Source organism: Chelonus insularis, unplaced genomic scaffold, assembly GCF_013357705.1.
Source record: "Chelonus insularis isolate UGA/USDA-ARS -01 unplaced genomic scaffold, ASM1335770v1 contig_16_pilon, whole genome shotgun sequence".
Classification (NCBI taxonomy): domain Eukaryota; kingdom Metazoa; phylum Arthropoda; class Insecta; order Hymenoptera; family Braconidae; genus Chelonus; species Chelonus insularis.
The window spans coordinates 182214-201218 of record NW_023276409.1 but is presented as its reverse complement, the minus strand read 5'-3'; the positions used below and the strand labels follow the sequence as shown (position 1 = coordinate 201218).

At 29.4% G+C, this 19005-nt stretch overlaps 1 protein-coding gene across 6 annotated transcripts in view; it reads left to right on the top strand.

Annotated features, from left to right (window-relative positions):
- Positions 1–19005, top strand: part of LOC118064220 (rap1 GTPase-activating protein 1-like) — an 80574-nt gene that overhangs the window by 38571 nt on the left and 22998 nt on the right. For 4 of the 6 annotated variants that reach the window (XM_035078672.1, XM_035078674.1, XM_035078676.1 and 1 more), the window contains exons 2-3: positions 8889–8970; positions 9920–10012. In XM_035078672.1, coding sequence (XP_034934563.1) covers positions 8889–8970; positions 9920–10012 — 175 coding nt within the window. Of the gene's footprint in view, positions 1–8888; positions 8971–9919; positions 10013–17431; positions 18199–19005 lie in introns of those variants that run through there. The other 2 variants (XM_035078677.1, XM_035078678.1) reach the window with 2 other exon arrangements.

Genomic DNA, 19005 nt, shown 5'->3' with positions numbered 1-19005 from the left:
ACAAGACGATAGAATTATCTTAGATATTCAACAGCAATAATTTTCATTTCAATTTTATCTCATGGATGATGAAAAAGTTTTTTCCTCCAAAGCTCACGTTTTATTCCTGTGATTTGCAGCTTGTTAGATAGAAAATGTTTCTCTTTACAGAATTAAGAGTCTTATATTACTCATGAAAACGAGCAAAAAAGAGAAGTGATAAGGTCACGAAGTGGCCTCTTAATTGCTCATTTCCTGTTCAGAATGAGAACTTAGCATGATTTCTTCTCTTTTACGTTTCATTTCTCATTCTTCCTTATTTCTAATGATGCATCTTTGACCTGTCACCAATAAAACTTGTCTTAATTAATAATTTTGTCGTTGATGATTTTTTTGCCCATTATAATTTTTATTGTGTTGATAAATTAATTGTTGAAATAATCATCATACTGATGATAATATTTTTGAGATGTGTAATGTTGTGAATAAGTTGAAAATTTTTGTGCATCATAATCTCCACTTCCCCTTTGATTTCACACTTGAAATTTGCCTCAATTGAATTTCATAATCGTCAGGGCTAATTCTCGTCGTGTGTCGACGCAATCTTGCCGCAATTCCATTCACTGACAGACGCATGACAATGGACAACAGTCGCAATATAATAGATGATCTTAGGCCATACATTTATCATACATTCGTTCCACTTTTCGACAGTCAAAAATTTTTGAATCTTTTGGAGAATATTAATAATATTTTATTGACTATTGTGATAAATCTATTAGCTTAAAAATACAGATATTTTTAATATTTATTTTCTACCTTCTGTTATTTATTTATTTAAATAATAGATAGGTGGATCTTGAGAATTTGCAACATTTTTATCAACATTTTTTGGTCTTGAACATTGTTTAAATAAATTTTGAAGTTATACGGAAAAGATGATAGTTTCATTTTTGAAGAAATATATAGTCCAGTCCATTTAGCAATTTTATTTTGAAAGAATGCAAATGGCTTAAAGTTTAAGGGATTGTTCAGGAAGTGGCCAGAAACAATCCCCCCAGAGAAAAAAGTGGTCCGACCCCGGCAAAGGGTAGAAACAATCTTTTAAAAATTTATTTCTCAAATATTTCGAGAACTATCAGTGATAGAGAGATAATTTTAAGACGTACTGGTAGATCTGCAGATTCTACATAAAGAAGTACGCGTCATAGATACCTCTATCTCTAATAGGTTAGGCTCAAAGAAGAAAAGGCTTAAACTAGATTTTCGAGCGGTAAATATGGTATATGATATTGAGAGGTGTGTCATTAGCCAAATAAAAAAAGAGAAGTAATTTTGATTACGTAGGTATTTTAATCATACCTTTATCATTGATGTCAACGTCTTATGAAGCATCACTCTTTGCTTATGAGATATTTATTTATCTAATCTTAAAGCACTTTACTGTGCTTTTTCAGTTTATTATTAATATGTTTCAGAACTTAAATCAACTTATACAGGTATTAGGTATCCTGAAGGATCTTATCTGGTTCCGTAGTAGGTGATTATAGTTCTAGGTTCTACGCATAGGAAATTAGTCTCAACATTCAAATTGCTTGTTTGACGGAAATCTGATATCAACTTGGTAAACAGGAAATAATATAAAGTTTGAATGTACTGCGCAATGATAATAAATTATTTGTTAAAACATAATCTTTTATAATGCTTATTTTGTATAATGCTATATTTTCTTTCAATTATAATTTGATTTATTTACGTTTATCAGTATAATAAAAGTTCTTTCAAATATCAAATTACATTTAAATACACACTTTTATCTCTATTTTTGAAATAATTGATTATAATTATAAAAAACTTTTTTTTAAAAACCTCAAAAGCGAATAAAAATATTTATTTGCAGAAACAAAATTATTCAATATTTATAAATTCATCATAACTCAGTGATATTAATTTTAATCATTATTTAAAAAAAAAATTTGCAAAAACCTACTTTAAATAATAAATTACATCTATCTATTATCTACAACTGGGCCACATACTTTTTCTTCACTAAACATTTATATAGACTCAAACTAAAGACGTTACTCTTTGTGCAAAATGAACAATTCATTAAAAATAATTTGCAAGGTAAAATCTCCCAGTGAATTAGAGTTAACTCACAACCTTTTGTTATATTAGGGCTAGAGCTCTTTCACAAGTAAAAACTAGATCTAACCAGATGTTTGGAAAATTACTAACTACACCTAATTCCTAGGTTTCATCAAGCATCTAATTTATGTTTAGACTAATGTAGCATCGTCCTGAAAACTCAAGGATGTCTCAATTTTTGCCAGGACATAAATATGGGAATTAGTGTTGGAAGTTGTGTATTATCATCATTTACTTAATGACTGAGGTTTGTACGTGAAGGGAATGTCAATTCGTTTATAGGAATAGAAATCCGATAATTCTATAGGATATGAATAAGGGACAGAATTTCACCCTCTGTGAAATCCGACGCTTCCACCAACCCTGATCTGCGTGATTTCATTTTCTTGTTTGCCACATGTGGTTAAATTTAAACCCATTGAATTTTTTCTAACGATTTCGTCAAATTTATTATATATTAATATAAAGCTAGGTATGATTATTGATAGCTTCATTCAAATACTAGACAAATTTTATCTTCTATTTGTCAACCATTTCCATGTTCGTGATCGGATTACAGAATTCTCCGAATGTTGCAATTAGTCAAGGTTTCATAGAATTTATCCCTTTACCAGACCTCCATCATTAGCATTGAATTACGTATGACCAATACACACAATCGAGCGATGTGATCATTAATAAATTCGCCTGCATACCTTCAGCATACATTCGTTGAATCATCCGCGTGTTGAGAAACATATGGACATTTCGTTGATGATTAATTCCACCCTCAAGGCTTGCGAATCAATTCAGTGACATGACTTAGAGCATAGTTGGAAATTTCGTAGGGTCTTATAAACATCTGCATAGGAACTGATGGAAATAGACATTTTATTGAAACATAAAAATTCTTCTATTATTTTCAGATTTTTATCGTTGTTAATCTGATTAAAATAAACGATAGGGTCATCGTTTGACCTATTAAAAAACCCCCTTGTCATATGGCGAAATGAATATATTTTAATGAACACTACAAGAGATTCCCTAGGCGTTAAAACCGATAATGGAGTCATTTATTTCAAAGACACGTGTCTGTGTATATTAAATTCGTGGCTAAAAAAGAAATTAAAAAATACCTCCAGTTAAGCGAGTTGTTACGTTGATGTTCTAAGATATTTTTTTACTCTGACGACTTTGAATATCTTTTTTTATACCTTGATTGCTCTGATTTGAATCGAAACCAATGGATAGCAAACAAACGAAAAAAACTTTTGATAAGTTTCAAATTGTTTTTTATTCATTAAAATTATAAAACAATCACTGAATAAAAATTAAAATAAACATTTGTATAAATGCATTTTAAATTGTATTCAATTAATTATAAAAATAAAGGATTCTATTCAAGATGAAAAATAGCTATATTTTTTTTTCATTAGTAACTTAAATAGCAAGAAAAAAAATGATTATCCTCAATGTCCTGCTGTTAAGCTGGCTTTTGTTCGTGTTATTGTACGTAAAAATCGAATAGCCGATGGCAATCAAATGCATACAATCGAATTTCCATCACTACTTAAACGCTTGTAAGTTAGTCATCAAATTCTAAAGTGTCTCTGCGGGAGTTCACTTAAAAATTTTCTTTTTTCTCAATTGCACTATCGAGGGGTCTAAATCGAGAGAATCCACTATAAGTATAAGAGAGGCGTGAATGCTCTCTTTGTTGGGATGCAAATGTCAAAGCGATACCGGGAGCATTATGTCGAATTCTGGACAATAAGTTGATGCTCATAATAATAGTAAATGAGGAGAGAAATATGACTATGCAAATACGTATCGTTGAGTGGACGCTTTCAGTACATATATTTTACTCTTAGCTTCGTCAGATGGGATATGTCTATATACGTATGTTTTTACTCGCCATACTTGTTTCGCGAAGCGCAACATATGCATGCACATATATCACGCTGTTGTCAACCCCTCGAGACCGATCCCCCAAAATTACCAAAGCCTCTGTTTATTATTTTTTTCTAGCATACCCTCGATCGTTGCTCCCTCATCTTCTCATCATTCATTTTTTTTTCAATCCTTTGGAATACTTCCATCCACTGTACTCTTATGTCTGACTACATGTATGAAGAATAGCATATATATAGATCCAAACCCACTGGCCAATAACTTTTTATGAATCTGATTCCACCAGTTTATTTTTCATCATTAAACCTATTGTTGAAACACCATCTCACAGTTAGAGATTTTTTTTCCCGCAAAGTCAATTTATATTTAATCTACGACTAAGAAAAATGATTCTCTTTGTTATTGTTTCGTTAAACATAAATTCATTTGTTTTTGTTCGATTGTAGGAGAATAATGGCTGATTAGTTTTTTGGTTGCTCAATATGATTGATATAGATTGGGAAAAATGAGGAATAAGAAATTGAAAATAAATTAGCAAAAAGTTTTTGTTGTTATCATTATGATCTTGTTGATCTCGAAAATATAAAAAATAATTGGTTCTTAGGGTCAAGTGGCAATCAGATTTCTATCATGTTTTATGGGTCATATTGATTTGAAATATAAACATTAAACTTTCTCACACAAAATATAACTTTGCTCTCTGCACATCAAATAACCTGTATATATAAAATGGAATTGTTTTCGCTCTCTTTGAACCTCATACAGCTCGATAAATCTAAAACTTTATTCGTAATTTTCTATTTATGCACTGTAGAAAAACATCTGCTTTTTTAAATAAATTATTATTATTCAATTTTTATTGATTAAAAAACAAGTGAGAGTGATTAACAAAATGGATAGATCTAACTAAAATTTCTTACAGTCTGTTAAAAAAATTCCCTATTTTCTTTCACTAAATTAATTTCTCAGAGTCATTGTTACGTCAATTGACGGTACACAAATACACATGAGTTAACAGAACGTTCATACATCCGTCCGCTCAATTTCCTATACTGTATTGCCCCACTTATATTATACTCGCGTAGTCATATTCTACTCAATCACGAGACTTCGTATGCCAGGGTAAAACGATAATATGTTCGACTGGATAACAACAAACGCAGCTCACTCAACTGCGGTCCATTCTGCCAGTACCACGATAAGAATAACAATAGATTCGTTAATATGTCGATAAAAAAGTGAGCAAAGAAAATAAAGATAGAAAGCACAAGCAGTCGTCATTTCAAAGCCATCCAGATAACAAATAATCAATCTATCTGTTTTAAATTTTCAAAACGGAATCTACGTTCCAGCTGTTAAATTTTATGAGTCGTCAAGTCTATTTTACTCTGAAAAATCCAAATAATTTAGTTTTTTTTTTCAAATTTGTCGATTTATTTATTGGAAAATTTATTGATTAATTGATTTATTGCAAAACTTGAGCAAAAAGAAAATTAATGATTATTTAATAGCTCAAAATGAATCGATTCTTGATTCGATTGAGTGATTAATTTTAAATGGGGATTGGAACAATAGTTATAAATTTTACAAACATTTTATTGAAGCATTAATGACACTGATGGATTGTTTAATATCAAACCAGTTTACGTCAAGCATAAAAATAGCTTGTCTACTGAAAAAATTATTCTGCAATCCATCACTTTTGCTATGCAATAGAGAAAAGTCATGCCTATTAACATATTCATGCATTATAGATGGCATTGAATGACATCGACGAGTAGAGTAGGATAGAAAAGAGGATAGCGGGACTGCGTGTGTCCTTTGGGACATCTGTCTGTCATCTAAAGTGGGAATATATGAGGAGATCTTACTGCATCTTGTTTTTCCTTTCCAAGGTTACGAGGCTAAATAAAATTGAAAATACTTGTAGAAGGATGGAACTCTTAAAAAACTCTTGAGTAAGTAAATAGACGGTCGCAACACGGAAATTTAACTAATAAAAGATACAAGATGCTCGCAGTTACAAATTATTTTTCAAAGAAAAACACTTTGATGTTTTGAAACAAATGTCAGGAGCTTTTTCTTAATGAAAATCATTCAGAGAATATTTTTTTTTCAAGAAAAAATGATAAACAGTAGGAAATTAAAATTGAAGCATTTGATTGAAGAAAAACAATTGAATAATAATTTAAATAAAAAATTATACAAAATTTATAGATGAAATGTATCGAAAAATGAGTTATTTTGAGTATATTTTTTCTTCGAAGGATTTTCCTTTAAGCAGAGTTGGAAATGAGTTTTACAATAAAAATAAAAAAAACTGTGGAGTAGATTTGTACAAAGAATAGGTCTTTTTATACTTCTTAATTATTTATTAGATTAAAAAGAAAGTGGAAAATTTATTTAACGTTTTTCAAAGCATCTCTTTTAAATAGAAATTGTTGAAAAATTATATAGAATAATTATTCCATCAGTAAAATTTATAATTTTTTTTATTAAATTACAATCGGATGAAGTAAAGAATACATTATTACTTTCTAATAAATGATGAAAGAAGACATTGAAGTTTTATTAAAACAATTGTATCTTTATCATTCTGTGAAATTGAGACATTCTAAACTTTCCAATAATATTTCAATTATTTTCTCTAAAAAGATCATGATGTAATCAATTCATTCATAGTAATACCTTATTTAATATAACTTTAAAATTAATTTCAAAAAGACCATAAAATAAATATTATTGTTCTATAAAGAACAACAAAATAATGGACTTTGTAAAGTTGGTTGTCACTACATCGCCAAATGTGGTTTTCACATTATGTTAAACCGCTTAATTGACCGCGCCTACAATAATAATTACGAGGATGCAGGCATGCATGGAATATGCGTAGAATGGTAATATGATCCTGTGGGAACGTCATGTGGTGTGCCACGCGAGTGTACTAGACCCCCAAGGGAGAAAAGAGAGGGTTTAGTATTTATTCTAATAAAGTAAATGATGATGAGGTGGGTAAATTCATTTTACAGACTTTCAGCCACAAGCTAAGTCTTTTAAAACTGATTATCTTTCTGCAGATTATTAAAGCTGTTGTGAAAAACTTAGACCTCAGAACATAATTTATAGATCTATCATCTTTAATATCTTTCAACCTCAAAATATCATCATGATCAGTTAACTCTACCGTAAAATTTATAGAGTAAACATTATCTGAAACACTTAAAACTGTATTACGGTAGAATGTTGAGAGGTTAATGACTCATCGAAAAATAAATGTATTAGTTATTAAGTTTTCCGGATGACAAGGCCATTTTTACCGTGACTTTCAGGTAAACAATAGAGGTTTTTGAACTTTTTTTCGTACATTCTAACTGTGGGTGGTTATTGATCTAAGTAATATTTATTCTTCCTCGTTTAGTATCAAATAATAAAATTTATTTGTTCTATTATTTTTTCTACATTTTTATCATTGGCGTGTGGCACAAAAATAAAGATACGGGTGTTGACCTAGAATATAAAGGGGTGGTTTACAGCAAACATCAGATGACACATGACCAAATTATGCAGAGCACTTTTCTAATGTATTACGTATTTTATTGTTTAAACAAAAGTAAAATGTTTTTATCCTACATTTGTCACATTCAACTACCAACTTAAGTGACAGACACGAGTCAAAAAATATTTATGAGATATTTTATTTAAAAACATTATTCAAAGGATGTTTATTTAGAATAAAATAGTTTGAATAAAGAAAGGACTTGAAAACATCGAGGGTACAGTTACTTTTAGAAGTCAATGTATTTTATGTTTGCACTATTATTTTTGTTTACTTTGATTTCAATGGAAAAAGTTTACAATTTTTTATCATTCAAAAGCTTTTGATTCAGTTATGGAGCTTTAATATCAGTTTGTGATTGAAGTATATCAACCAAAGATTATTATACTTTCATTATTACTTCAACGCTTATTAGGTTTTATTTTAAAAAAAATTTAATTGTTAGAAAAAATATCAACTGTCACAGTAATCGTCTCTTTCATTTCAATATTTTTGTTTTTATTAAAACAAAAATTTATTGTACTTTTTTTTAGTCAGTTCAAAGCTTTCATATTATTTAAAACTAATGAATTGAAATTTTTATGCAACTAAAGCTTTCACTGCTGTTGTTACAACACATCAATAGAAAATTATTTCATAGCAATTATTATTTTCTCTAAATTTATTTATTTAGATTCCAAATTTGCTTATTGTATATATTATTATATATCGTTTAACAGGATACAATGCTCTAACCTTTAGTGAATAACATACGAGAATTTATCAGCATAATAATTTTTCAAGAGCTGTGAAATAGTAGACAAAATGAATGTTCGTGGGTGGTATTCACCTTCGTAATTAATGGATCCACTAATGAGTTTATGGTCTCACCTATAGATCGATTGCGTTGGCGTGTGCTATGAAAACATGGGAGTAACAATCTTTGGATTAAGCCCATGGAATTGTTCATTAGAAAAAAAAAAGATGCAGCTGCCGCCAGATGTACATTTAAGAATCTTCATCGGGGTGTCATAATAGTAGGTGTATAAAAGACTGATTTTTCCTATTCCAATTTCTCTGAGCAATATTGGGAAAGGCGTTGCATCTGTCACATACAATCGGCCCGTCTGGCTTTTTTCTCAAGACTGTGCACTGAATGTAACGCTATGAAAAGCCCGGTCGACAAGATACATGATAAATAACCCAAGCGTTTAGTTGCGCCTTCCTTTAAACTATTTAGGATAGTGCCTATTTCCTATCTTTAATTTTAGCTTGACGTATCGGTTACGTTTTCTTCTGGCTTTTCTTATTTAAGATCATTCAAAATGTGTTTTAGAAGACAGCAGCTGGACCAGTCTGTTTACTGTGGAACTGATTCGCGAAAATCAGCTATTAATGACCGTGGAAACGTTGACAAGGTAAATTATGTTTACTACTTGGCTTTTGCTGTTTTGAAGTATGTTAATTAATTTATGAGAGACTACGAACTTTTTTAATTAATTGGCTTTTAAAATTTATTATTTTAATGACACTCATGATTTTTTTAATACAAAAGTACTTTTCTACTAAAAACATTTTAAGCATTTCGAAATAATTAACGAATTTATTTAACTCAGGTTAATTATGTAATTTAATTTTATTCTTGCTCTTCTTCATTTAAAATTCTATTATTTATTTTATTTTGATAAATTTAGAAAATTTTTTGAATGAATATTTTTCATTAACTTAACTAAAATAACACTAATAATTTGTTTTATTTCATCAATATTCATTTTAACAATGAAAATAAACATAAAATCATTCGAACTTTAATTGAATTTATTGTGTTAAAGCAAACAATTTTTTTACTTCATTTTTTTTATTATGAACTTTATTTTAAAAATGTATAATCAATAGATTTTTTTTTTCATTTATTTACATATTAAATGCAAAATTTAAAATATCCTTGAATAATTTCAATCTTCTAGTTTAAAAATTGCAATTTACCATTTTAAGAAACTAAAATCATTTTATCAGAGAGGAAACCTTCGTTGTGAAATGTTTTTAAAAAAATAATTCTCCTCTACACCTTTTCATTATTTATCTTCATCATAAATAATTGTTCATTGTTAACTCTAAAATATTCTATTCTAAAGATCCTTTTATTTCTCCTAAAATAGTAACTAGTTTTTTATGTCAAATCAATTTGTTTTTCCTGTAAAAAATTGATTAGGTTCTAGTGTAAAATTAAGCCTAAAAAAAGAGAACAATGCATTTAAAAATAATTTTTTCCTATCTCTTTTCGTCTTTCTACACCGCAGGGTAAATAGAGATGCAGGATTTTCTTTACTCGACAAACTTCATCTAAATTCTATTGTATTGTTGCAGAATACAACCCAAGACCTGTTCGAGTTACTGGAGAGGGTGCAGAGTTCTAGGCTTGATGATCAACGCTGTGTGTTACCACCTTATTTTACGCAGGTAAGAAAAAATACATGAAAGGATCTTTTATATGCTCATACATTATTTTGTTGTTTTATTCACTCGTGTCTTTGAACTTTCTAAGCAAACAAAGAGTAATGAAATAATCTGAAGGGGTTGAAATGCTCTAAAGCTTGTATAATTTCTATGTGAGCTTATACAAGATTTATTTCCTTTTTTTCACTTTTTATTCACTTATATAGAGGTGGATATTTATTATAAATAATGTTATATTTATTTATCAATCTGTATTGGATTAACATACATATTTCTCAATAATTCTTATCGGATATTTGCATCAATCTGCCGTCGATAATTATCAAGTAATCGAGATAGCTGTAGGACACTTTTTGGAAACATAAAATCGTGAGGATATTAAGTATCCAGTTTAGATGAAAGATAATACTCAATCGTTAGCTAAGCAATTCATCAGATTACGTAACTACACACATAAAAAAGATCATTTTGATCAAAAGATGAAGAAAATAGATAGCAATTTTTATTTTTTTTAAATAATTTAAATTTAAAATACTTGCACAGACTTTCTTTTTTTGCTTTTAAAAAGTTATTTTTAGAACATTATATCTTATAATTACTTTCGAGCACATTTAAATAAAATAAGAGTTATAACTTCATGAGTTAACGTAAAACCCGTTGTTAGAGTTAATGAATCATTAAAAATTTTAATCGAATAGTTAGCGAGTGAAACGTTGTTAAGTTGGGATGCATAAGAGGAGTAGAGAGAACTAATAGGAATTTTACCAGTAGTTTTATGTAGCAATAAATTAAATTTTCAAAATGCAATATTTTACCCAAGTACTCATGTTTAGGGGAATTTTAACAATAGAGGAACATTATACTCATGTCAAGTTTTCTGTCTATCAATTTTATGAAATCATTTTTCTAAATAGTCGTTTCTGATATTCTTCCTCCTCTATAGTAGTAACTAACTCCAACAACCAATTAATAACACTACCTAGGTGGCAGCTTGCTTTCCACTGTTGTTCCCTTGATGATCTTCAGTTTTCACTAAAGCAGCACCGCCTTCAGCAGATTTTACTGGTCTCAGAGCTTCAATAAATGATGTCCATTTGTCACGGCCAAACTGATGTCCTTCAAAACGGAATTGATTAGTCATGGGCTTTTGTTCACACTGAGGTGGCTATTTAGCAAGTTTTCAATTTTTTTGTCATTCTTTTTATATTTATCCACATGATTATTTTTTTCTAAACATTCTAGATTACATCTTTTTTTATCATGCTCAAGTTAACATCTTAAAAGACCATCAATTTCTGTTACATGTCAATTTGGCGATGACAAGACATCATTCAGCTTTTTTTGTCGTTTTTTATCTAAACACCTAAATAGATAGCTATTGTAAAAAAATGCTCCCAAATACTTTGACACAGAAAATATCCTAATATGTTCTGGAATAAATCTTTTCTTACCTTCTTAGAGATATGTAGTTGACTGTTTGCTGAATCTCGCATAAACATTTTTCAAATTTTTATTCTTTTTCATAAATCATTTTCTTCTTGAATGTAGTATTCATTTCTTGAATAAATTAAACTATAAATTTATTAGAATATTTGCATAAAGCTTAATTTATTCAACATAAGACAATTACTCCAGAATTTAGAAACTGTTTTTTTAAATAATAACATCCCATTAAATCTACAGGTTCAAGTTTCTAGCGGAATTCAATATTTGAAACAACAAAGTTCATTGAGTTAACTGAATTCACTCATGAGCCATTGTTTCAAACTGTTTTAATCAGAAAATGTTTTAATATCAGATGTAAAGCAATGAATATTTTGCTGTTTCGTAGAATACTTTTTTCGATTCTGATTATAATATTTTAAACAATATTATCTAACCATCAGTTTTTCTTTATTAGGGTTTGAGTAAATTTTCATCAAACAACGGCTAATCCATGTATGAAATTAACTGGACTACGTAGACATCAATTGAAGCAGTATATTAAAAATATCAACCTATTTATGTCCTTTGATCTCCATAATCAATTGTGACTTCAATTATTCTGTTATTATCTGAATTAATTCAGAGTATCAATAATATCAGAATCGATACAGATTTAATTATACAAGCTACAAAATATAAAAGAACCTTTGTTAGCCCAATCTATTGAGGGATGGTTATTATCTATGACCCAAAGTGAATTCATAAGTGAAATAACGTTCGATCATTTAATCACCATAGTGTCATTTAAAGCCGGAATATATGTAATTAACGTATGACAGAATTGAAATTCATTTATGCACATGGGAAATTGCACGTCAAGTCCAGATAACATTGACCTATGAACAATTTTCTTTTTTTTCAAGTCTATTCGCTCTTAATTCAATAAAAATCACTCTCAGTTCATTACCAGTTTCTTTGCTATTTTTTTCATTTCCTCATCATTTCAATCAAATTGATAGAAAAAAAATCTTTGCCTTCCGCTCATGCTTTCAACATATGTTTAATATAAAAATACATCTTACAAAAATTTATTTCCGTTCTTCTACTCATTCTTTTGTATATTTTTAGTTGAAAAAAATCAATGGGTACCAGATGGTGGATTTCTTTTATATGAATTGATGTAATTATATTATCACATGGACATTTGTAATATTAATTGTTGATAATGTAGACATTAATCTCAGTGTCGATAATGAAAAGTCCAACTATAATACCTGATGTCGGTAATTAACGTATGATGATAATGAATCTAAAGTCGATAATGACAAGTAGTCGATAAAGTAGAATTGCATAGATAATGTGAAGGATTTTTGAATTTAAAAGATGATCAACTATCCAGGTCATATGAAATCGTTTTTATGCCTTACATTATACTGGTATGACATGAGTCACACACTAAAAACGATATTATCTGTGGATCGTGGGACAATAAAACGTGTAGGACGTGAAAATGTAATGAGATCTTTCTCTCGTTCGTGACCTAAAAAATTGTAATAAACTAGAAAAATATAAAATTTGTATAGCATTATGTTTATGGTGCTAGTAAAAAATATAAATTATACCTAATTTAACTGTAGTTTCGCCAATGAAAATATTTAATCTTTTATCTCTTTTATATTATCATGTTGATTATAAATTTCCTAAAACGAAATAAAGTGTAACTGTCGAATAACTTTTACGATGTTCTATCACAATCTTTTAATTAATTTCTGAGCCATTTTTTATGAACTTTAATCGAGGATTACGATAAGCAATCAGCCGAGTATTATTCTAAATGAAAGAGATGTATTCCGACGAAGTAACCAAAATTAAAATAAATAAATCCTTAAAAAGAATATTTGCATAATTAATCAACCGATATATCGTCAATTACATTGTGAATTTTTAGATGTTTACAAATTATTTATGCATTCCGTAACTAAGTGATAACGATTATAGACTCTATAACTAATGTTTGATGACAGCAATACCATGATGGGTAATCTGATAAGCTAACTGGTATATAAGAAAGAGCTGGAGAGACATATCAAGGGAGAGTAGTGCGTGGGCAGCTTTGTTGTTTGTCGTGGTCAGGACACGACTCGACGGGTTGGAATAAAAAAGTCTTCAGGATGGGGATATACAATATGGAAACCACAACTTCCACATAGAATAGAAAGGAATTCGCAATGCCTTCTTTGTCTTCTTTCCTCTTTTTTATATTTATTCTTTCAGTTAGGGCAGGTATACTCAAACGAATTCTTGGTGTAAGTACTACACTGTCTAGTAATCTTCATGTTGGAGCTTCACTTGTATATATAAGCACTACTCGACAAGATTTTCCCGATTCAAAGGGTCTTTACTCACCAACCGTAAAGATGGTAGATTTCTTCGTATCGTGTACGCAAGTGAACTGCGTTCGACGACCATGGGAATTCCACGGTTATTACTCTTGCCTTTTGTTAATCTTGTTTGATACAATACTCGTTTAACGTGCGTGATCGTTATGATTTATTTCTTCAACTGATTATTCTTAGCGGATTTGTCTATTAAGTCTCCCGTTAGAATTTGTTATTAACTCGGAATGATGATTGATTAAAACAAACGCAGAAAAATCATCTATTGACAGCTTTAGAGGAAGTTGAGATTTTTTTCTTAAAACTTACATTTAAGTTTTTGCTAATTTCATTGCTTCCGTTATTTGTCGAGATTTTTTCCTATTGCTCTGGGAAACTATTGAAACGAGACAAATAGGAAAAAACAGCTAAACATGTTATCACTTATTTTTAAAAATTAAAAAAATTATTTTGAGTTAAATAACATTATTTTATCTTCTTTTTTAAAGAATTGTTTCTTCTTACAATAATTATCAAAAGATTGGGTTTCCTTCTTTTGATTATTATTTAGTGGTAAAGTCCACTAAATTATAAAAAATACCAGTTTTTTCACCCAATTATGATTCAAAGTGAATTGGAGTTGATGAAAGTGATAAAAAAAATTTCCTGCCATTGAAAAGGTGGAGCTTTTTATCTTAGTGCTTATTTTAATTTTCTACCAATTTAAAAATTCACTTACAATTATAAGTAACAGTTAACTGTCAAAGCAATTATATCTAAAATGTTCCCTGAAATTTCATTTAAAAAGCTTACATTGTATTCAAGTAAAGAAGTTAATCACTTTTATTGTGGAATGTTATCTGAGTGCAAAAAAAAATTTAATGATCCTAAGTATGACACATTCTGAAACCATGTCAAGAACTGATGCATTTATCTTAAACCATTAACTGGATTAATTTTTTAAGTACTTAGCAGTCTTATAATTTTTCAATTTGTTGAGCAATTCAACAAATTGAAAGTGACAAAATTCACTAACGAAGGTATTCCGAACTAGTCTTGACATCCGGACAGGATTTCCGTACAGACTAAAATTGTTTCTACTTCTTTTCTTTTTTGTTTTTGATGAACGAAATAGAACTAGAGAAATCGACTAGGATCAAACATACTAAAGTATTTTTAGATTCTATCTATATAAACTTTGATTTTAGACATTTTAGAGCAAGTAAGTAAAGTAAATTCCGTGAAGGTATATTAGTTTTTCGGGGGTTAACATTAGCAGGAAGAGGAAAGGTAGTGAAGAACTGTGAAGGTGGGTACACAAAGAAACGGGAAGTCGGTGGTGCGTACATACTGTGGAGTCGCTTGACAACAAAATAAGTCGACCACGAAACGACATCCTGTTCTGTTGGGCAGCGTAAATTCAATACAAACCAAGTTAAGGATTTGTTGTTTATATCAAGGTCCTGGGTCTTCCTTTAATGTTGTTGAAGTCATTAACATTTTACGAGGAAAATTGTTTTGTAATTATTCCATTTTCTTAAAGGAACCAAGAATTTTTATTTTCATGAAATAAAAACATACTCCTGCCCTTAATAAATTATTCTATATTCCAGCCATATTGAGATAATTTTTATAATATGTTTATTCATATTACATAAAAAAGCTCCCTCAGGTTCAACGTTGTTAATTTTTTATAAACAGCTTTTATAGACATTTTACAGTTGGGTGATAACGTTAAGATATTTTAATAAATCATTTTTTGTTGAATTAGAATTTTGTAAAATCATTTAAATTACACCGTTTGTTGTAAAAAAAAACGCATTATGCTCAGTCACAACTTTATGGTCTTTAGTTATCGCACGTTATTAAAATAGCAATTAAATTAAATTAATATTTTAGTCGCCCAGTCTTTATGTTTTTTATTAAGAGCTACCGCTTTAAGTAACTATATAATAATGGTAGCTTGTACATAATAATGATATAATATAATTAAATATTTAATTCAAATAAAACTACAATTTAAATTTTTAATACTGTTTCTTCTTAAAAAAAAAGGTTTTTAAAAATTAAAGATTTATTTTTTTTAAACATAAATCCATTTTAGTGTAAATATGTTTAGGATTGTGATAACTGAGACAAATAAAATTTTTCATTATTTAATAAACAAAGAGAAAAATAGAATTATAGGTGGAAATGAATTCTATTTCATTTAAATACGAAGATAATGGAGTCCGGAAGTTCTCACGATGGGTAGGAAGGAAAAGTGTGCGACTACTCTGTATACATATCAGGTCGTAACTTAGCTAGATAAGAACATGTAGACTACCTTGTATAGTTCGTGTATGAGCACAGAGAGAGAAGGAAAACGGAGTAACCTACTGCACCATAGTGGGAAAAACCTTTAATATTATTCACACTTTACACTTATTTATTAAGTCATCAACTTTGTTGTTATATTTTTTTTTATCACGCAAAGACTTTTAAATCTTCCTCGCTGTTATTCAAAGTTCTACTAAAACAACATGCAAACGAAACTAATAAAAAATCTGAGCACATGTATGAAGCACAAAGTGTTTGATGTAAAGCAGGTACATACTCTCGTCGTTAATTACTGGATAGTTATTAGAACGTGACGATTTGACTGGATAAAATATTCTTAATGGTAGATAACGTATCTGCAAATACAGCTAAATAATAAAATTGTTTAAATTAAAATGTTGCAATAAATAAATATATTGATAAGTCGAAAAAAATAGTGAGTTTAAGAGAAATTATTTAATAAAGTACGGTTCAATTTGATTATGAATAATATCTAATAATAAGAAATTAAATAGAATATTTTTGCTTTGCTTAAAAATTATTAGAAGTCAATAAATGGAAAAAAAGTAGTTACAGTCAATTATTATTGTTAAAATACTTGATTTTTTGACTGTATGTAACATTATAAAAAATATGTCGTAATATTGTTCATCAAGTTTTGATGAATCTATTAAAATAAAAAAATTTTTTTTAATACCGTAATTTTGTGCAAATTATATTCTTATTTTTAAAAAAAATATTAAACTTTCATTTAATTTTTCTGAGAAATTTGACTTTAGCAATATTGACCTTAATTTTTAGAATAATTCAATCATTCATTTAATGAGAAATTCACTTACGGAAATGAAAAAAAACATACAATTCTTAAATGAAAAATAAATATTTTATCAATCAGAACTAATATTTGAAATAAATAATTAAGTACCATTTATACAAACAATTCCGTAAGAAAAATAGTGAACTCGAGAAAACAATTTTCTTCTAGTAGAAGCATTTGGGGATGAATTAATTCTCCTGGAGGCATAATAATAAATGCAAATACATGAAAAATTAATGATTAATAATGTAAGTAACTGCATTACCAACAATTTTACTCTTGCCTCCCACGCTTGAACATCCACTCATGACGGCCATGAAGTCTGCAATGGCGTCGCGACGATAGAAGCCAGTCGACAACAGTGAAGTATATTGTCGGGTCACATCAGTGGGGAAAGGGAAGTCACGACGGAGGAGAGAATTCAAAGAGAATCGGCTCGCCGGAACTCTGGCTCAAACTGAACGCCAGTTGCGCCTCTGCCGCCTTGTGAACACGTGTTAGTAAGTGTGTGATCGCTTTTACGAATGGTTATTTACTTTTTTCGTAAATTATTTAATTGACTCTTTGGCATTTAACCGGGAATAAAAACTTTTCAATTCCCACTTAAACACAAAAATCAATTCAAAAATGATTTAATTAACAAAATGGAGTAATTATGAGTGAAATGATGTCAAGAATGATTGCCAAGCTGACCAATATTTGGAGTCGCAAAATTAGTGGGGCTATGCCTATATAAGTCAGAAGAAATCGGTTCTTCAAGGTCTTGCGATCGCAAAAGTGGTTTCGAAATTTAAAGAGCACGCGCTAGTGCGCGATAGCTTCTTTTTTACATTGTCGATGGGACGTTTTTGGAGTCTTAAAAGATAATTAAATTTCATTCATTATCAAACAATAGATTTTGTTTATATTCTTTATAAGCACGGTGTCTTGTGCAAAACATAAACGATACAACCTTGAGAAATTGTCGTGAATAGCAGACCAGAAAAAAGTAGTGTGTGATTAGCAAAGTTTGAAAAAAAAATAATCAGGAGGTAGAGATTTGGATAAAAAGAGATTTGTTTGGTTCTCTCACCTATTTTGTGTCTGACATTAAATCAAGAACCATTTGTCATTAATCGAAAAGTACTTCCAAGTGCGTCATGATGGGAGTATTGAGGTGGAGGCACGATCTAAGATCGGAGGCCAGTCAGCAGCAACAGCAACAACAGAGAACTAACGGTCATGCCGGTACTCTTACGAAACTTGTAACTCAGGTGAGCGTTATAGCAATGATTTCCTCTAGTTATTTTTCTCATGCCTTCGAGCAATTATTTCCCTTTTGAAATGTTAAAGAGAGGGATATGTATACCGTCATGGTCTAAATTATACACCGATGACTTTGAATGCTCATTCGAGGAGAACAATTCATCCGAGAACCATTCAAAAGCATTGTTTAAAGATGCTTGAGGAGATCTTAAAAACACATTGTATTGTTTATTCATAATGACTTTTCACGGATCAAATTATTTTTAAAAAAGAGTTTATTGTAGTATAGGAGTCTTGGTATTTTTTAATGTAACAGTTAAATTAATAAATAAAAACAACAACAAATGTCATGTTATAAAAATCATCTTTTGGATCTCTAAATGGCACTTTAGAGGGTTCTACAATTATTCTCGACTGTAGACATTGTAAAATAATTCAAGAAGTAAGTCTGAAATGTTTCTCAAGAATATTTTTTTTGCGTCTCTCATAATTATTATTATTTTTTTTCGAACAAAATTTTACAGATTAAATGTATTTAAGGGTAACCATGAACTTGAGATTTATCACAAGTGCAATTCAAAACTATCAAAGCATGAAAATCTAGAATTGGATTAAATAAAGCAATTAATTCAAGTGGAAAATGATTTTTTTTAAAGATATGATGTCCGTGTAAGGGTTTTACGTTGATTCGTTAAGAAAATCTTCCGTTTGTGTTGACAATGAAAAATTTCGGAACACAATAGGACAAATGCTTTAGTTATTTTTGACAGATACTACGAAAAATATATTTAAAATGAAAAAAAGGCATGAGAGAG